Here is a 21,459-nt window from a genome sequence, read left to right as displayed (position 1 = left end):
GCCTCCATTGGGAGGTGCTGTTTTGCTCACTGATTTGGTCAGTGCTGATGGGGGGAGGGGAAAAATTACATGACCCCACTCTCTCCTCCCTGGAGCATGGAGTTCATGCCTGCTAATCTTCAGGGAGCTCACACAGAAGAGCCAAACAATCACTCTCTTGTGTCCCTGACTTCTGCCAGATCTCTGCACCCAAGTTGTCTGTCTGCCAAGTAGCAGAAGTCTGTGTTTTATCTCAGGAATGTAGCCGGGCTCCAAAACTCCAAATTTTAGATGTCTATGTGGGGTAGACCCATACTGATTCTCTGAGGGAGGGTCTCGCTGAGTTGTGGCCAGTGCTGGTTTGTCCAGAAATCAGTTGTGTGACCATGCAGAAGTTTGGAGTTTATGGTAAAGTGTAACGGAAAGCCAGAACCAAGGTTTGCTGCCCTTAGCTGGTATTCTTTGTTCCTACACTAGGGAATAGGGCAGCACTTTGGTGGTGCCAGCTCTTTTTTCCCTGGAAAGGCCATGCCACCTCTCCCAAATGCACTCTAAGCAGGGCAACTGTTTATCCCTGTGTGATGCAGGGGATCCTCGGCCCGCACTATCCACTCACAGGTCTCTGCCCTTCTTCCTCACCAGAGCAACTCCAAGCCCACCAGGCATGACCCTGGTGCTGGCACGGACTCCAAAACTTCAGACTTTGCACTCCATTGCTTATAAAAACTTGCAGTAGTCAGTCCCTCTTCCTTTTCCAGTCAATGGTTTTGGGGAAGAGTTTTTCTTGAGCATTCCTCTGCGTGCACTTTCATTCTTTCTCTCACTCTGTTTCTCACTCACTCTTCTCTCCATGATCAGGGCTCCTTCACCTTCATGGCCCCTGTAGTTCTTTTCTCCCCCAAATCAACTCTCCACAGGCTCCTACCTTCCACGATGTGGCTATTTTTCCATCTCTAATTGTGCAGTTTTGCTCTCTAAGTCCTCAGATCAATTTCTTGGGTGATCAAAATGATTAGATGTTTATCTGGCTGTGCTCAAGGGTCAAGGCAAGCGTAGGGTCCCCCTAGGGTCCTCTGCCATCTTAACTCCTCCCCCTAAATGCAGTATTTTCAATTCACATGTTTAAAGTCATGCAAGCTGTACAACTTCCCTGTCAAAATTACTGGTTGCCAAATTTATGCTGGTTTCTTTAGCTGTATCTTTTTTGAGTTTTATATTTTCTGTTATGTAGATGTTATAGAATATAACACCATTGCTGTCTTTGTGACGTGGTGTATGATTGTATGATTTCTGTATGTAAACTGAATGCTTAAGATTTTGATACAGGATTCTAGAAAGCAGTACATTTTAGTGTTATAGTGAATAAGTATAATATATAATAAGAACTGTACAAAAATATCGAATGTATCTCAGATTTGGGGCATAAAAAACCAGTCAAAAGAGAAGTATTTTATGATTCCACTTATGTGAAATTCAGCAATAAGTAAAACTAATCTGTGGTAACAGAAGTTAGAATAGCAATTACCTCTAGTGTGTTGGGATATTGACTGAAAAAGAGCAAGAAATGTTCTATATATTGTTCAGGGTGTTGGTTACATGCATATAGACCTATATATAATCTCATCAAAATCCACTTAAGGTAAGTGCAATTGACAGTATTTGTTATGCCTTGACAAAAGTATAATTATACATGCATGTATATATGCAGACTTATATGTAGATGTATACATATATGTACGTAATTACACCGTATTAATATATAACAAAAATATAAATTACGTTAATGAATGCACAGCCACACACATATGCAAACTCCTTAAACAATGGCTTTTAACTGGAGTTTCATATTACATATCATTTTATGTTTGAAATTATTTAATACACAGACTCTAAAGCAGTATGCCTCCACTATAATTTAGGATCTCAACCTAAGGACACACATTTTATCTAAAGAATTCCCATCCTTCTCCCCATGATAGACTACGAAAAATGGCCATAATTTGTTGCAATTCCTGCCAGCATGAGATGCGGTCTATTCTACGCCTTGAATCTGGACTGAGTTGTAATTTCCTTCGTACCATAGAATGAGGTAGAAGCCATATAATACTAGTTTTGAACCTGGGCCATTAGGGGCTCTGCATTCTTCTGCTTGCTACTTGTGAGATCTTTGCCACTGCCACCATGTGAACAAGCCTCCAACTAGTCTGCTGGAGAGTGAGACATCACGTGGAGCCATCCAACCAGGCCATTTTAGACCAGCCAATCCTCTGATTCCAAGTAGCTGCCCACAGATGGATACATTAGCCCAGCTGTGATTAGTGACACCTGGCCCTGATCAGCAGACACACTCAGTTAAGCCCAACCCAAATTCAAATTCGGAAACCCCATTATTATGAACTAAGTAAATGGTTAATGCCAGAAGCCATTAAGTTTTTGCACGCTTCATTACATAGAAAAAGCTAATTGCTATCGATCCTTTATAATTTTTTACCTGGGAGAGCAAATTTTTACAACACTGCCATCTCTGAGCCAGTGGTACACTTACGACTCTGTAGTCTATGTTTAGTGAGAAATATGAACATTTGTTGTGTAAATATCCTCACCTTAATGGGATTCCTATAGAAAGACTGCTGTCCAGAAGATGGGAATGACATGGCAATAATACGCTCTGGAAGTCAAAAGAGTCATTATTATGAATGTCATTATAGATGTGAAACAATATATGAGAGCTTATTATATATGTAATCAGACTTCTTTTTCATAGAAAAGAACTTTCAGGATTGAGAATGACAGGACTACCTTTCAGATAACCAAGGCAACATATTAAATTATCCAATATAATGACCATTAAACTCACATTGTGTTCCTAGGACTCAACTGGTTCCAGCCATATGTGACAAATTTGTGTTGACCTATAGTGGGAATTTATTTCTTATTTAAACACCAAAGAAAAATGAGAGATCTGGGCTCCAGGAATGGTGGCATTGGTGCTTTCCAGTGCTTCTGACTCAGAAAACTTGAGACCCCTTATTCTCTAGGGTTTGAGGAAGAGAAGAGGACTCTCTGAAATCCTTGCAACACAGGAAAACAACTAGGACTCAAATTCCAAACCAAACAAAGGGAGCCAGCTGGAAATGCGTTCAATTTCCTGTAACCAAGCAGCCCGGATTTGAGAGATCAAAGCAGATTTTCCATTGTCAGGAGTAAACTACAAATATGTTGCACTACCACAGTGGCTCATATCTTCATGGGTAAAGAATGCTTTGAAATAACATGGCTCCTCAAAATAAATAAAGAAACTTTAAAAAGGTCGGGAGGACACCTGGGTGGCTCAGTCAGTTAAGCGCCTGACTCTTGATTTTGGCTTAGGTAATGATCTCACGGTGAGATTGAGCCCCACATCAGGCTCTAGGCAGACAGCATGGTGTCTGCTTGGGATTCTCTCCCTCCCTCTCTCTCTCTGTCCCTCCCCCACTCACACATGAACACGCTCTCTCAAAATGAATAAATAAACTTTGAAAGAACATGGCTCAGACAAAACAAGAACAAAATGAACATAATTACACACAAGAAAGATTCGAAGTTAATATAAATAAACAGTTGAACTTTACAAACCAGTAACATAGGTGAGGTCTAAGTCAAATCCATCCTTCTTGTATCGCCGTTTGTTTTCTGAAACCTAAGAGTTTAAAACAATCATTAACTTGCAAAACAAAAATCAATGTAAAATAAAGAATGTTATATAGATATCTACAACCCTTGCCAGTATTTCCTGAAACAAACATTTTCTGAATCATAAGTATGTTTTGGCCACTTACCAGCCTTCTGGCCAGCATTTCAAGATGTTTCTTTTGATGAGCCAGATGGAAAACTCTTATCAGAATAATAAGTCGTAGAGATTGAAATAAAATTGCCAATCTAACAGTAAAAAGATCAATTTTTGCTTTAGAAACAGGATTTTGTCAATATGGACCAAGTCCAGAGGACTTGTTCTTAACCAGGGTGATTTTGCACATACACAACCCCCCCACCAAGTCTCCTACCCACCCACTTAGGGAATACTTGGCAATGTCTGGGGATATTTTTCATTATCATACTGTGTGTGAAGGTATGCTACTTGTGTCTAGTGGGCAGAAGCCAGGAATGTTGCTAAACACCAATCAATGCACAGGACAGCCCCTATAACAAAGAACTATCTGGTCCAAACTCTCAATAGTGCTGAGGTTGAGAAACTCTGGTAGAGAGAGAAATAGTTATAAGATAGACTTAGAATTTGTGTACTGAACTTTTGTGGCTTAAGACAAGCATTTGTCAGTCATTTTCCCATCAAAAGAAACTGAGCGTTCTTGTTCACCTTTGTTATTCCCATCCGTAACAGAGGCTCACTACAGCTGCTAACATACATCAGGCAGGCAGCAGACTGAGATACTTCCCAAGTGTACTAGCTCATGTCTCTCCTACCATCAGAAAAAAACATGGCAGAGCACTGATGATTTGAATATGTGCTTTGCTAGCTTGAGTGTGCACATAATTCAGTAGGCCTGGAATGGGGCTGGAGATGTTTTTCCTTTTGCATTTCTGGCAAGTTCTTAGGTGATACTGAGGTTGCCAGAGGACCATACTGGACCCACTTATTTCAAAACAATTCCAAAAGCCTGTCATGTGATATGAAGTTTTGTTGGGACCTGAATTAAAGTCCTGGGTTACTGGAGTGCAGAAAGAAGGTGTTGGACTAATGAGCGAGTCATCCAACATCTATATCCCAATACACATCTCCTTCCTTTTCCTCATTGCCACGGTAGCGAGAGGAAGAAAGGAGGGAGAGCCATCAGTCACTTATACACATTTTAGTTTCCTGATAGCTAAGCAGTTCTAACTTTGCTTCAGCTTTCTTCATTTCAACTATACTGTAAGATTCCACCTCCATGGTGCTACCTATATCACCTTGTTTTCTGTTCTACTTGTTCCTTTTTAGGAGAATCATGATGGGAGTCTCTCAAATGTTGCATATGATCAAACCAATACTCTGGATTACAGGAAAAACCCAGGAATTTCAGGTAAGGAACTTGTGATTGAAACTCAATGGGAATTTCAAAACGTAGAAAAGTTAAATTAGGTACAAGAGGCCAAGTTCCCAGTTTGTTCTTTCGGTGTTCCATGTTCTTTATTCAGCTAAAGGTGCTTAATGTGTACACCCTTCACACTTCCCAATAAACAACCATGCTTTAGTGTCCAAGTATGTGGAAATTTTTCTAAATATTTCAGTTTTGGCAACTTAATTGGCTCATATTCAACACATTCAGACTTAGAAGGATTATACAAATGGAAAGCCACAGAAAGTCACCCCCCCCCCCAGAAAAAAACAAAAGGGAAAAAATGAAAACTTTAAGAGAAATGATTATATGTTTCTTACCTGGGGATATCTTTAAGAACCTTAAGGTCATAAAACATATAAATTATATCAACCAGTAGAGTCACTACAATGATGACAGCATCTAAGCAGTTAAGTATATCAGAAAAATACAGTCGTATCCTGTAGTACAAAACAAAAAACATTAGTTTATGCTCCTTCAAAGAGGAGATAGGGATATTTTAAGAGCACAAATTATTTGACTCATCCCATTAAGAATTTTACTTAATGGATTCTTTAAAATGCATTTACGAGACTAGACTAAGAGGGAAGACATCCAAATTCTATCCTACTTTATACATACAAATGACAAAAGCATCAATGTAGCAACTCAAGTATAGTAAGAGATATGACCAAACCACTGAACAAGAGGCAAGCATTGCTTTCACATATTGGACAAGAAAAGTGGGATATTTGGCAGTCCTGCTGAGCAACAGAAGCCAAATTTGTCACGGCCTTAGAGCCACTTGGCTGTGATGAGTGTAAAAGAGGAGTTTGTGAGAGAGAGATGGGCCCCCTAATTTGGCCTGTAAACTCATCATCTGGCTTTCCAGCCACAGTAGAATCCCAATGGGCTAGTGGCCTCCACTGTGCAAAGCTGAATTTCCATCCACTTTGCTTTCCTCCCCAATACTGGCTCCCTTCAGGCAAGGACACGATGTCCCAGGGAAACCTCCTTCCAATTCTGAGGTAACCAGGCTCTGAGTAATCTGGAGGTAAAAAGTCCTCCCCTAAAGTGTGAGTATAGCAGGTCAGCAGGAGAGGAGACAAGCAGGCTTCTAAAATGCTCTGGATGAAATGAGGGTGGGGAATTAGTCCCTGCCTCCCACAGCTGACATGACCAGGGCTTGGTTCACTTGATCCACCTTTCCATAAAGCCAGCAAGTAGAGAAAAACAGCTGCTGCCTCACCACCAAGCCTTGTTGATGGGATGAACATGCTTCAGAGCTCTTGTGTAACTTTTTGGGTGGGGGGAAACTTTATAACTTATCTTTTTCTTTATTTTGATTCAAGTTAGTTAGCATATAGTGTGGTATTGGTTTCTAGAGTAGAATCCAGGGATTCATCACTTACACATAACATCCGGTGCTCATCCCAACAAGTGCCCTCCTTAATGCTCATCACCCACTTAGCCCATCCCCCCACCCACCTCCCCTCCCACAAACCCTCAGTTTGTTCTCTCTAGTTAAGAGTCTCTCATGGTTCGCCTCCCTCTGTTTTTATCTTATTTTTCCTTCCTTTCCCACATGTTCATCCGGCTTGTTTCTTAAATTTTACATACGAGTGAAATCATGTATTTGTCTTTCTGATTGACTTCTTTCACTTAGCATAATACAGTGTAGTTCCATTCACGTTTTTGCAAATGGCAAGATTTCGTTTTTTGTCATGGCTGAGTAATACACCATCGTGTATATATCTATACCACATCTTTGTCCATTTATCAGTCAATGGACATTTGGGCTCTTTCCATACTTTGGTTATTGTTGATAGCACTGCTAGAAACACTGAGGTGCATGTGTTTTGAATCAGCATCTTTGTGTCTTTGGGATAAATACCTGGTAGTGCAATTGCTGAGTCATAGGGTGGTTCTATTTTTAACTTTTTGAGGAAACTCCATACTGTTTTCTGGAATGGCTGCACCAGTTTGCCTTTCCAGCAACAGTGCAAAAGTGTTCCTTCTTCTGCATTCTTGCCAACATCTGTTGTTTCCTGAGTTGTCACTTTTAGCCATTCTGACAGGTGTGAGGTGGTATCTCATTGGAGTTTTGATTTGCATTTCCCTGATGATGAGTGATGTGGAGCATCTTTTCATGTGTCTGTTAGCCACCTGGATGTCTTTTTTGGAAAATTGTCTATTCATGTCCTCTGCCCATTTCGTCACTGGATTATTTGGTTTTTGGGTGTTGAATTTGATTCTCACATACCTTAACATAAATTTTTATTTTATTTTATTTTATTTTTTTTTTTAACGTTTTATTTTATTTTTGAGACAGAGAGAGACAGAGCATGAACGGGGGAGGAGCAGAGAGAGAGGGAAACACAGAATCTGAAACAGGCTCCAGGCTCTGAGCTGTCAGCACAGAGCCCGACGCGGGGCTCGAACTCACAGACCGTGAGATCATGACCTGAGCTGAAGTCGGAAGCTTAACCGACCAAGCCACCCAGGCGCCCCATAAATTTTTATTTTAACTGAGGTAGGGGTTGTTCAGACCTATTATTTAGTATTTAATACACTGTCAGCTTTTATTTAGATTCAACTCTCAGGGAGAGTTTACATTTGTACTTCACACACATATTCCTTTTAATAATGTGCATGTAGGGGCGCCTGGGTGGCTCAGTTGGTTGAGTGACCGACTTCAACTCAGGTCATGATCTCACGGTTTGTAAGTTCGAGCCCCACATCGGACTCTGTGCTGACAGCTCAGAGCCTGGAACCTGCTTCGGATTCTGTGTCTCCCTCTCTCTCTCTGCCCCTCCCCCGCTCACGCTCTGTCTCAGAAATAAATAAACATTAAAAAAATAATTTAAAAAATAATGTACATGTAGACACATCAGCTGCCTGGCTCTATTTTGCAAACCCTTTAAGCTTTACCTGTTGAAGGAACTATCCATAATAAGTTGCTGGAAACTAGAGTATCAGTTGCAACAATAATATTAAAGCCCACTCTAGTAGAAATTGGGATTTGGATTGTTTTCTCGTGGACCATGTGGACCATGCCTCCTCTTTAACAAAGAGGAACACATTCACATTTGGTTGGGTTGACTTGGTAATTATTTTGGGATGCTTCTCAGAGCAGTACAAAACAGCTTTATAATAGGTAAAAAAAAATCAGTGAAACTTACCCTTCTACATATACTCGAAGAAGAACATCCAAGACAAAAAATAAAGAAATAGCTAAAGAAATTAAATGAATTTCCGCAGGAATATATATTGCGTTTTTAGTGACAAGCAGGTCTGTAATGACGAGGGACATATCCACAAAGATAAGCAAAATTCCAAATATTCTACAACAGATAAACAGAATAAAGATTAAATGGTTTTCACTCCTAAAGTTAGACTATATTTAGGTCAATGATCTGATAACAAAATGTAATTTAGGATTAAATTATCCACTGGTAGGGAATACTGTGTTGCCTTAAAATATCAAAAAAAAAACTACTAAGTTTTCGCCCAATGGAAGCAGTTATTAGAGAATTAAAATCTCCCCCACACCATTTCATGTTATCATGTCCTTTTATAAAAGACATATCAGACTAACCCTCCAAGATAGCACAGGCAACCTGAATTAAAATTACATGTCTCCACTTGTGAACTCTTCTTAAAATCTGAGAATTTTTTAAGGGGTTTCTACCAATTTCTCATAAAAAATAAAACCACATTCATACTGATTAACTTTTACAAATTTAGCAATAAAAACCAAGTGAAAGCATGACTAACATAACCTTAAAAGACCTCTTTGACCACTACGATGTTTTATCAGTGAGATTTTCAATAAGTATATGATTATATATTAATAGATGCTTCTAGCACAGTGCTAGGCACATGAGAAGGAATCATACTATATACATGATTAAACTCTAAAGTACCTCCTAAGCCTTCCTCTCATATATTCTAAACACATTCTTCATAAACTGAGTACACTACTTGTATAATCTATGAAGATACATTCATTAGCCTTCAAAATACTTTTTAAAAATTACAATGCAAATTAAAATATTATAAATTTAAAAGGAAGCAAGTATATTGTGTGACTCTGTATCATAGCATGAAATAAATCTTACTATCATGTAGAGAAGAAGCCTGAGTAAAATGGTCCCAGAATTAAGGAGTATTTCTAGACAAATAAAGTGTCTAATAAAAACACTTAAAGAATTTTTAAAAGCATGCTTCATTATTTTTACTTTTACAGGTAGAAAAAACATACTAATATGTTACTATTAGGCTTAGGTAAATACCATTTCTTTGAATTTCTCAATGTTCAGCTGAAACTAAAATTTCAATACAAATTATGTTACATAAAATGGGGTACAAGAGCTATTTAGCAACATACTGACAGTGAAAATGTGTTTCCCCCCTCCCAGGTCCTTTATCATTAAAAATATTAAATATTATGCATATTTAATTTCCTCCCTTTCTAGGGTCTCACATACCTGAATGTGAGTGATGATACAAGTGAGTACACAATTCTCTTAATCATGCTGCAACAAAAAGAAGTAAAAATTAAATTCCAGAGTCTTCAAATTTATCACAGATTTCTTCTAATATGGAATATGAATTTAGCCAATAAAAAAGGATTCTAGAAACATAGTTTTAAAAGAAAGTTCTTCAGAAGTTGCATAACAAAATGCTGTTTACTAGGATTTTCATTGTTCTGCTTCATGATTTTTAAGTTTTCATATGTGGAATAAATTCAAATAAAACTCTAAACTGTGTTTAGTAGTATTTCCCTTGCCTGCAAAGCCCCAATCCCAATTTTATGGTAATATTAAGTTGGGGTCATCAACTAAAGCAAGATAATGTAGAGACAGAAAGGCGTGGTAGAGAGATAGGCATTCCAGCTCTCCCATAGATGAGCTGAGGGATCCTGTGCAAGTTATCAAACCTTGGCCAGGTCTGTTTCCACAGCAGCCAAATAAAGGACTTCAGGGATAGGTAGGGAATAAATGATACTCTTGTCCTATAATGTCCATCTCTTGAAAAAAGATATCCCATAACACAACAGTTAATCATTAATGAGAATCACATTGGGGGTGCAAGTGCACTTTGGAGATAAAGAATTTTAGTAAGATATATTTCAAAGGAGAAACACCCTAGAGATTGGGCTCCTTCCATTAATAGGAGGAGGAGAGCCTATTTGATGGGGCCTTCAAGTTATGCTTCATTTTACTCTATGGCTGGAGATAAGGTAGCCACTGGGGAGCAATTTATTGCCCTGCAGATGCCTACAATGTGGGACCCAAACTCCACTCCGGTGGCATCATTGTCAAAGCAGTGTTCATAGCCTGTACCCAAGACTGAACTAAACAATGGAGTGAACATATGCTGAATAGAACTGGGCACTCCCAAAATTGGCCACAGATGAATGGCAAAGCAGAGATAGAAGAGCTTCCTCCTTTCTGCAAACTTTCCCTCCTCCACCTGCATCCACCACCTCTGCCCAGGCTTAGGAAGCTCAGGATAATGTGGATGTGTGCCTGATTGGCCAAAAGAGGTGAATTGCATAGAGGTTGCCATTTTCTTAAAACATGCCCTTCTGATCCCACACAGACCGGATCTCTGGGTAGTGAAGAAATATTATGATAAACTGGAACTTGCTTGACAAAGTGACTACACAGAACCATGCCTGACAGAATCATGAGGCACAAAGGGGATGCTTTAACTCCCCTACCTCTTTCAGGGCTTCCCCAAACTACTTCAAGTAAATATACAATTGAGATTTTTAAAAAAAGAGCATGTTAAGTGTATAGCTTTAAACAACATGTGTGGAGTTTGCAGGGAAAGAACTGTAACTCAGTAATTCTATAGGAAAACTGTTCACATTTGAAGGAGAAGCACTGTTCATATTTGAAAGGAACAGAAAAACACCCCCCAACATGCCACAGTTCAAAACATAGCAGGCATGCGTCTCTCCTAAAAACAATTACTCAAAGAAGTGCTCAACTGAGCGATGAATCAAAATGAAGAACTCAGGAATAAGGAAGATACCTCACAGGGAAAACGTGTTAAGCAATCATAAAAATTCAGAACTAAGTCTAAATAATCATTGTTAGTGTTGCATGTGGCAATGTAAACAAATGATTCTAAAACCAAGGATAAATAACATGAAATTCTCCATAATAGCATGGCTTTAATATTGCAGGTTATCTAGAGACTTCTAGGAAGATGTTGGAGTAGGAGGATACTCAGCTCACCTTGGGCACACCAGGATAGCAGCCACATCAGTGTCACTAACCCAGAAAATGACCCAAAGACTGGCAGGACAGACTTTCCACAGTTCATTATAAAGAGGAGGCCACATTGAAAAAGGGGATGTGGAGTGGAGATGCAGACGGGAACAAAAGTCCTGCTGAGACTAACCACCAACAGGAAGGATCCTGCCTGGAAAAGGGAGAGGAACAGACTCCACAGCAGGTACCCCAGTCATGGGGGGCCTGCACTGGTAAGATGAGTCTCCAAAACATTTGGCTTTGAAAATCAGTGGGGCTTAACTTTGTGAGTTTGTACAACCAGCAGGGCTTAACTCAGAGTACTTTAAAAATCAGTGGGCTTAGTTCTGGGAGAGCCAGAGGGTGATAGGAAACTGAGTCCTTGCCCTTAAAGAGCCAGAACAACAAACAATCCCACCGAGATAAACATAGAAGCATCAGGTTGAAAAATACCTGGGGTACAGTGAATGAGATTTATTTACTAATCTCAGAGTGTGTGCTAGAGAGTAGGGCTCCTTAGTGAGATCCCTGGGAGATCCAGGGAGAGTGGGACCATTTGCCACCCCCCCCCCCCCAGCCTAGATAGCCTGGCACTTGTGGGAACCAGTGGGAACACTCTTCACCTGCCTTGCTAACACTATGCACCTGGCCCTCATGCTCTCCTGTGAATCTGCCACATTCAACATGCCCCACTCAGAGGGGCTCCCTTCAAAGCGGCATTTGCCCTGAGGAGAGGGGAAGAGAACTACACACACCAATTCCACTGCAGTCCCAGCAGTTGAAACTTATAACTGGCAGTACAGAGTGCCCTGTCAACCAATGTACATGTCACCTGAGCAGATGGACTGGGGGCAGGCATCTGATGTGATTGCCATCCCCTCCCACCAATAAAAACTTCCCAGGGGGCAGCACAGGAAGAGAGACCAACAGTTTGGGCCACCGAAGTTCTGGAAGATAAACTGGGGGGAGGCATTTAGATAGTCTGCAGGCCCCACCCACCAACCAAATTTTCTCACAGTACAACACAAGGCGAGTGCCGTGAGTTCACTGTGACTACAGTCCCAGCAAATGGGTTGAAGCCAGGCATCTTTTCTGACTGCTGACACCACTCAACTGCAAGTCCACAGCGGCCCCAGACTGGCCCCTTAACAGCAGAGGAACCACACCCTGCTTACTACAGGCAACATAGGCCATTGTAGCCAACTGGACTGAAAGGAAATGAGGCTTAACCACAAGAGTAGAATGCATGCAATCCACGTAGGAGATACCTATTTTTGGTAAACAGGCACTACGGAACCTCTTATTCATAACACCACTACTTTCAAGGTCAAGAGACATAACTGACTTTCCTGATACATAGAAACAAACACAGTGAGTTAGATAAAGTGAGGGAACAGAGGAATATGTCATAAATGAAAGGACAGGACAAAACTACAGCAAAAGAGCTAAAATGAAACATAGATAAGCAATATGCCTGATAAAAAAGTCAAAGTAATGGTCACAAAGATACTTACTGGAAAAAAAAAAAGACTGGAGGACCTCAGGGAGAACTGTAAAAAAAGATATAAAATATAACAAAGAACCAATCAGAAGTGAAGAACTCGATAACTGAAATTAAAAAAAAACAAACAAACACTAGAGGGAATAAAGAATAGAGGCAGAAGAATGGATTAGCAAGCTGGAAGATAGAATAACAGAAAGCAACCAAGCTTAACAACAACAACACAAAAGAATAAAAATGTGAATAGGTTAAGGGAATCAAGCAAAATCATCAAGCATAGTAACATTCACATTATAGGAATCCCTAAAGGAGAAGAGAGGGACAAGGGGGCAGAAAATTTATTTGAGGATATCATAGTTGAAAACTGCTTATATCTGGGGACAGAAACAGGCACCCAGATCCAGGAGGCACAGAGAGCTCCCAACAAAATTAATACAAAGAATTCCACACCATGACACATAACATTTAAAAAGGCCAAAGGTAGTGATAAAAAGATTTTTTAAAGCAGCAAAGGAAAATAAAGCAGTTACATAAAAAGGAAATCCCATAAGACTATCAGCTGGTTTTTCAGCAGAGACTTTGCAGGGAAGAAGAGAGTAGCATAATATATTCAAAGTGCTGAAAGGAAAAAAACCTACAGTCAAAAATATTCTACCCAGCATGGCTGTCATTCAGAATAGGAGAGAGCAAGAGTTTCCCAGACAAAAGTGAAAGGAGTTCATTACTACTAAGCAAGTCTTACAAGAAATGTTAAAGGAAATTCTTTCAGTGGAGAGAAAAGGCCATTATCAAAAGTAAGAAAATTATGAAAGGAAAAAATTTCACAGGTAAATAACTATAGTAGACTAGTTACTTATAAAGCCAGTATGGAGGTTAAAGCAAAAAGCAGCAAAATCAAATATATCTATAAAAATCATTCAAGGGATTCACAAAATAAAAGGATGCAAAGTATGACATCATATACATAAAACACGGGGTGTGTAAAAATTTAGTGCTTTTAGAAAGTGTTCAAACTTAAGCAACCACCAATTTAATATAGACTGCTATGTGCATAAGATGTTATACATGAACCTAATAATCACAAATCAAACAGCTGTAATAGATTATGCAAAAAATAAAGAGAAAGGAATCCAAGGATATCACTAAATGAGACATCAAACCACAAGGGAGAGAGCAAGAGAAGGAACAGAGAAGAACTACAAAAACAACTGTAAAACAAATAAGTACATATACCTATTAATAATTACTTAAAATGTAAATGAACTAAACTTTCCAATAAAAAGACATAGAGTGACTGAATGGATAAAAATATCTATCTATATGCTGCCTACAAGAGACTCATTTCAGATCTAAAGACATACAGATTGAAAGTGAGGGGATGGAAAAACATTTACCATACAAATGGAAGCAAATGGCTGGGATAGCAATACTTACATAAAAAAAGTCTTTAAACAAAGAGACAAAGAGACATAATGATAAAGGGAAAAAACCAGCAAGAAAACATAACTGTATGCACCCAAATATAAATTATGCACTCAACTTGGGAGAACATAAATCCATAAAGCAACTATTAACACATATAAAGCAAGAAATTGAGAGTAATAGCATGATAGTAGGGGACTTTAATACCCCCATTTACATCAATGGACAGATTATCCAGACAGAAAATTAACAAGGAAACTGTGGTTTTTGAACGACTCATTGGATCAGATGGACCTAACACATATATTCAGAACACTCCATCCTAAAACAGCAGAATATACATTCTTTATGAGTGCACATGGAACATTCTCCAGAATAGATAACATGTTAGGCCACAAATCAAATCTCAACAAATTCAAAAGGATTGAAATCATATCATACATCTTTTCCAACCACAATGGTGTGAAACCAGAAATAAATTTTGGATGCAACAAAAGTTGTTCTGAGAGGAAAGATTATAACAATACAGGCCTACCTCAACTACCACAAAATATCTCAAATGAACAACCTAACCTTACACCTAAAGGAACTGGAAAAAGGACAAAGCCCAAAGCCAGTAGAAGGAAAGAAATAATAAAGATTAGAGCAGAAATAAGTGAAATGGAGACTAAAACAAAAACAGTAGAACAGATAAATGAAAGCAGAAGCTGGTTCTTTGAAAAGATCAACAAAATTGGTAAACCTTTAGTCAGACTGAGAGAGAGAGAGAGAGAGAGAGAGAGAGGGAGGGAGGGAGAGGGAGAGAGGGAAAGCAAGAGCAAGAGAGCACACACAAGGGCGAGTGCATGCAAATAAATTCAGAAATGAAGGAGGGAAGAGAATGACCAACACACAAAAATACAATTATAAGAGAATATCATAAAAAATTATATGCAAACAAACTGGACAACCTACAAGAACTGGATAATTACTAGAAACATAACATCCCAAAACTGAATCAGGAAGACATCAAAAATTTGAACAGACCAATTACTAGCATGAAATTGATTCAGTAATCGAAACTACTCCTGAAAAACAAAAGCCCAGGACCAGATGGATTTACAGGGGAATTCTATTAAACACTTTTTAAAAAATTTTTTAAATGTTTATTTATTTTTGAGACAGACAGAGACAGAATGTGAGCTGGTTAGGGGCAGAAAGAGAGGGAGACAGAATCTGAAGCAGGCTCCAGGCTCCAAGCTGTCAGCACAGAGCCTGACGTGGGACTCGAACTCACGAGCTGTGAGATCAAGACCTGAGCCAAAGTCGGTTGCTCAACCAACTGAGCCACTCAGGCGTCCCTCTATTAAACATTTAAAGAAGAGTTAATACCTATTCTTCTCAAATTATTCTAAAAATAGAAGAGGAAGGAAAGCTTCCAAATTCATTCTATAAGGTCAGCATTATCCTGATACCAAAACCTGATAAATACACTACAAAAAAAAGAATTAGAGGCCAATATCTTGATGAACACAGATGCAAAATTCCTCAACAAAATGGTAACAAATCAAATCCAACAATGCATTAAAATTTTTTTCACCACAATCAAGTGGGATTTATTCCAGGGATGCAAGAGTGGGCCAATATTCACAAATCAATGTGATACAACATATCAACCAGAGAAAGGATCAAACATATATGGCTATTTCAGTTGATGCAGAAAAGGCACCTGATAAAATACAACATACATTTATGATAAAAACTCAATAAAAGTAGCTTTAGAGGGAACATACCTCAATAAAATAGAGGCCATATATGACAAACCCACAATAACATCATAATCAGTGGTGAAAACTGAGAGCTTTCCCTTTAAGATATAGAACAAGACAAGGATGTCCACTCTCGCCATTTTTATTCAACATGGTACTGAAAGTCCTAGCCACAGCAATCAGACAAGAAAAAAGAAACAAAAGGAATTTAAATTGGTAAAGAGAATATTAGAGTCTCTGCTTACAGATGACCTAAAACTATATATAGAAAAACCCTAAAGACTCCACCAAAACTACTATAACTGATAAAGTCAGTAAAGTCCCACAATACCAAATTAATATACAGAAATCTGTTGCACTTCTATACACTAATAAAGAAGTAGCAGAAAGACAAATTAAGAAAACAATCCCATTTGTAACTGCACCAAAAAGAGTAAACTACCTAGGAATAAACTTACCCAAGGAGATGGAAGACCTGTACTCTGCATACTATCAAACATCGATGAAAAAAGGAAAGCAAACAAATGGAAGCCATTCCATGGTCATGGACTGGGAAAACAAATATTGTTAAAATAGCCATACTACCCAAAGCAATCTACAAATTTAATGTAATCTCTATCAGAGCACCAAAAGCACTTTTCACAGAACTAGAACAAATAATCCTAAAAATTTGTTTGGGACCGCAAGAGACATCAAATAGCCTAATCAGTCTTGACAAACAACAACAAAGTTGGAAGTGTCCTAATCCCAGATATCAAGATACACTACAGAGTTGTAGCAATCACAGCAGTATAGTATTGGCACAAAAACAGACAGGCAAATGGAACAGAACAGAGAGCCCAGAAATAAACCCATGCTTTTATGGCAAATTAATCTACAACAAAGGAGGCAAGCATATACAATGGGGAAAAGATTGTCTCTTTAACAAATGGCGTCAGGAAAACTGGACAGCTACATATAAAGGAGTGAAAGTGGACCACTTTCTTACACCACACACATGAACAAACTCACAACAGATTAAGGGCCTAAATATGAGACCTCAAATTATAAAGTTCAATGAAGAAAACATAGGCAGTAATTTCTTTGAGATCAGCCATAGCAACATTTTTCTATATATGTCACCTAACGTGAGGAAAACCAAAGCAAAATTAAACAACTTGGACAACACCAAAATTAAGAGCTCTTGTAGAGTCAAGGAAACAATCAACCAAATGAAAAGACAACTGTCTGAATGTGAAAGGATATTTGCAAATTACATACCTGAAAAACAGGGTTAGTATCCAAAATATATAAAGAACTTATACAACTCAACACCAAAAAACCCCAAATAGTCCAATTAAAAAATGGGCAGAAGACATTTCTCCAACAAGACATACAGATAGCCAACAGATACACGAAAAGATGCTCAACATCACTTATTATTAGGGAAATGCAAATCAAAACCACAATGACCTATCTCCTCACACCTGTCAGAATTGCTAAAATCAAGCACACAGGAAACAGGTGTTGGTGAGGCTGTGGAGAAAAAGGAACCCTCAAGCACTGTAGGTGGCAATACCATCCGGTGCAGCCACTGTGGAAAACAGATGGATGTTCCTCAAAAAGCTAAAAATAGAATTACCATATGATCCATTAATTCTACAACTGAGTATTTACCCAAAAAATATGAATTTGAATGTTTACTGCAACATTATTCACAATAGCCAAATTGTGAAAGCAAGCCAAGTGTCCATTGATAGATGAATGCCTAAAGAAGAGGTGGAATATATACAAAATAGAATATCATTCAGCCATAAAAAATGAAATTTCACCATTTGCAACAACCTGGACAGATCTAGAGAGTATAATGCTAAGTAAAATAAGCCAGAGAAAGACAAATACCAAATGTGGAATTTAAGAGGCAAAACAGGGGCGCCTGGGTGGCTCAGTCGGTTAAGCGACGGACTTCAGCTCAGGTCACGATCTCGCGGTCCGTGAGTTCGAGCCCCGCGTCGGGCTCTGGGCTGATGGCTCAGAGCCTGGAGCCTGCTTCCGATTCTGTGTCTCCCTCTCTCTCTGCCCCTCCCCCATTCATGCTCTGTCTCTCTCTGTCTCAAAAATAAATAAACGTTAAAAAAAAAAAAATTAAGAAGCAAAACAAACAAACAGAGACAAGGGGTCCCTGAGTGGCTCAATCGGTTAAGCGTCTGACTTTTGGTTTTGGCTCAGGTCATGATCTCACAGTTTGTGGGCTCAAGCCCTGTACTGGGCTCTGCACTGGCAGTGCAGAGCCCGCTTGGGATTCTTTCTCTCTTTCCCTCTTCCTCTGCCCCTCCCTTGCTCTCTCTCTCTCAAAATAAATAAATAAACCTAAAAAAATTTTTTCAAAGAAATAAAGAGACAAAAAAATCAGACACTTAAATATAGAGAACAAACTGATGGTTATAGATGAGAGGTAGGTGGAGGATGGGTCAAATAGGTGAAGGGGATCAAAAAGTACATTTATCATAACGAGAGCTGAGGAATGTATAGAATTGTTGAATCACTATATTGTACACCTGAAACTAATATGACACTGTATGTTAATTATACTGGAATTAAAAAAAAACTTGTTCCTGCAGCAGTTATTGGTAAAATATCCATGTCCCACCACCTCAAAGCAGTTGCAAACTTCCCTAGGTTTCTTAGGGTATTCGTGTCCATTTATCCCTCACTTGGCTCAAGTGCTTCAGCCCCTTCACAGATTGGTAAAAACGGAATCCCAGTGGGACTGGTCCTCAAAGGAAAGAGAAGCATTCAAGCCAAGGTGGCTGTTAAACAGGTCCAAGCCTTAGGTGTTTGTGTATAGGGACAACCATTTGAATGGATGCAGCCGGTCACCCAGAAGGGGTTTAGATGGAACTTGTAGCGACGGCAAGGGCACAAATGCATACTGTTAGGTTTCCGGTCACAGTTACAGAAAGAAGCTGCAATGTGGTATTGCATTTTAGAACACCTGTGTGCTACTTACCAGGCCTTACAGCAAGCAGAAGACATGACTAAAAGAATCCCAGTGACCATTCGCATTCAGTACCCTAGAGCAGGATGGCTAAAGGATACATTTCAAGAGTCCAAGTCAGGCATTGCCCAAAAATCCAGACTGCAGCCAAAAGGCATGTCTTCTTGCAACAACATAGTACCTTCATAAACATCCCTCTTATTGTAGATCTGTACTCCATTCTTGGCCTTGTGACTCATGTCACCTCTGAAGGACAGCCATTAGCTAGCTGAGGCAGCAAAGCCACCGCAGCTGCCACTCTTTATGCAGAAAGGAGGTGGACCGATCCCTGAGCATGCCTGTACACTGAAGAGTCAACAAGAGGTGACCCCTGCACCTTGACAGCTATTGCCATCCAACCCTCAACTGAAAGTATCTGGAAAGATTCTGGCACTGGACACCGTAGCCCACGGCAGTGGGCTGAATTGCAAACAGCATAGATGGCATTGTGCCATGAGCCTGATTCCACTGTTCTATGAATAGATAGCTGGGAAATCTACAAGGAACCAGCCATTGGCTTCTCCAATGGGAGGCACAGGACTAGATGGTGGCAGGGTGACCACTTTGGGAAACAACATGTAGAACTCCAATGCACATGAGGTAAACATTACTGTTTACCATGTAGATGCACACACCCCACCTGGTAACCGACAGGCTGATGAATTGGGCTGCATCCACCTCCTAGAAGACATTCCAATGGAAGACACTGACACCTGGCTACACAACATGAGAAATCGAGGACAACAGACGTTGTGGGCCATTGCTAAGAACTGGGGCTTGCCGCCGCATGACAAAGACATTGCAACCATCTGCCAAGAAGGCCCAACCTGTGCCCAGGATTGACTATGACCTTTACTGAGAGACACCAGACAGATAGTGGGGAGGGGGGCACCCCATTCAGAGATGGAAGATTGACTATATTGGTCCCCTGCCTCTCTCTGATGGCTGCTGTTATATTTTGACATGTGTGACACTTATTCAGGACACCTGCAAGCCAACCCCAGTAAATGTACCACACAGAGGGCCACCATCTGTGGCCTGGAACAGCCGTGTGCTGCATACAGGGTGCCCACTGACCCTGACAGCAATCAAGGCTCCCACTTCAGAGGACATGAAGTGCAAGTGCGGGCAAAAGCTCAAGACGTCCATTGGCATTTCCATCTACCATACAATCCCACCCCAGCTGGGTTGATAGAATGCAGGAGTGGCCTGTTGCAACAACTAACTAGAAACCCATTCACTGGCCTTTTGGACACATCACCTGTCAACAGCTATATGGACATTAAACAAACATGTACCTTCTAGTCGACCCAGTGCCTATACTCACGCAAGGGCCTGATGTCACCCTTAGAATATAAGTAGACAGCATGCAGGAAAGATGTTCTTTGCTGCAGGTAGGAACACAAGGGAACCTTTTACTGCCCTTGCCACAAGATCTATTTACAGGGGAACATGTAATTGCCTGTCCCTGGAAATGGCAAACAAGTCCACAGTGTTTTGGGTTTTTGGCCCCATAGGGATAAGGATAGAACAGGTCCTAACCACCACCCCATTTCTTCACCCCACTCCACTGAAAACAATGAAAACATCCCTAGGCCTCTCATAAAAAAGGGACGCTATCATAATTGCCTTATGGAGCATTGTTTTACCCCCATAACCTTTTCAGATTTGACCCACCTTGTAGCAGAAGGGGAACAAACAATTTGGTACTGCAAACCTGGAGCTAAACTGCAGCCAAGGGTGGGGTTATCTCAGAACACCACCACTTCCTGCATTCTATTAGACAACTGAGACTTTCCTTTTCTGGTGCCTACTCAACAGCTTACTTTTTGCCCTTAGATTCTGCACAAGAAACCTGTTTACTGAGAGGGCCCTGACTATAGCTTTTCTACAGAATAAGACCAACTGTTGGGTGTATAGTGAACTCCCCCTATCAGCGACCGTGGGCCTCCTCTGGGGAATCCAAGCCGCCAACCTCAGCATTTGGGAAGGCTTCTACCCTTGGTGTAACACCTTTAGGGCCCCTACCCGGACTGACCCATATTCGCTAAGTGTTCAGGCTTCCCACCCAGGAAGACACAAAGGACAAAATTTTCCAATTGATATGGGAACAAATAAGACTCTGCCAATGGAATATGCCATTGGGATGGCTTGGGATGATTAACTGCAACCCAGGTGCAAATTATGGGAGTGGCCCCATGGTGCATAGTGAGGCGCAACAGGACCACAAATGCTATAGGTCATAACGTAGGATGGACATGCACACAACAATGCAATTAACACTGTACTCATCACTGCTGATACTTGGCTGTGGAAACAACATGCATCCGTTCCTGTGGGTGCCTTCCTCTCTCTGTGGGGATGGCTCTGGGCATGTGGTACTCATGGCTGTCCCTACTTAACCTATAAGTAGACTAGGTGCTGCACCTAGGGGTGGCCCTACCTGCCAGGCTGT

The 21,459-nt window shown here is 40.2% G+C and overlaps 1 protein-coding gene across 3 annotated transcripts in view; it reads right to left on the bottom strand.

The window, feature by feature from the left end:
• The window catches only part of LOC132680586 (phosphatidylinositol 3,4,5-trisphosphate 3-phosphatase TPTE2-like), a 166,936-nt gene that overhangs the window by 81,239 nt on the left and 64,238 nt on the right, over nucleotides 1-21,459 (bottom strand). For all 3 annotated transcript variants that reach the window (XM_078434076.2, XM_078434077.2, XM_078434080.2), the window contains 6 exons: nucleotides 9,542-9,589; nucleotides 8,234-8,395; nucleotides 5,393-5,512; nucleotides 3,798-3,897; nucleotides 3,595-3,658; nucleotides 2,583-2,647 (listed from right to left, as the gene is read on the bottom strand). In XM_078434076.2, the coding sequence (XP_078290202.1) occupies nucleotides 2,583-2,647; nucleotides 3,595-3,658; nucleotides 3,798-3,897; nucleotides 5,393-5,512; nucleotides 8,234-8,395; nucleotides 9,542-9,589 (559 nt within the window). The remainder of the gene's footprint in view (nucleotides 1-2,582; nucleotides 2,648-3,594; nucleotides 3,659-3,797; nucleotides 3,898-5,392; nucleotides 5,513-8,233; nucleotides 8,396-9,541; nucleotides 9,590-21,459) is intronic.

This window comes from Panthera onca, chromosome A1 (genome assembly GCF_046562875.1).
Source record: "Panthera onca isolate mPanOnc1 chromosome A1, mPanOnc1 haplotype 2, whole genome shotgun sequence".
Classification (NCBI taxonomy): domain Eukaryota; kingdom Metazoa; phylum Chordata; class Mammalia; order Carnivora; family Felidae; genus Panthera; species Panthera onca.
Note: the sequence above shows the minus strand (reverse complement) of the source record. Positions and strands in the feature narration are given on the sequence as shown.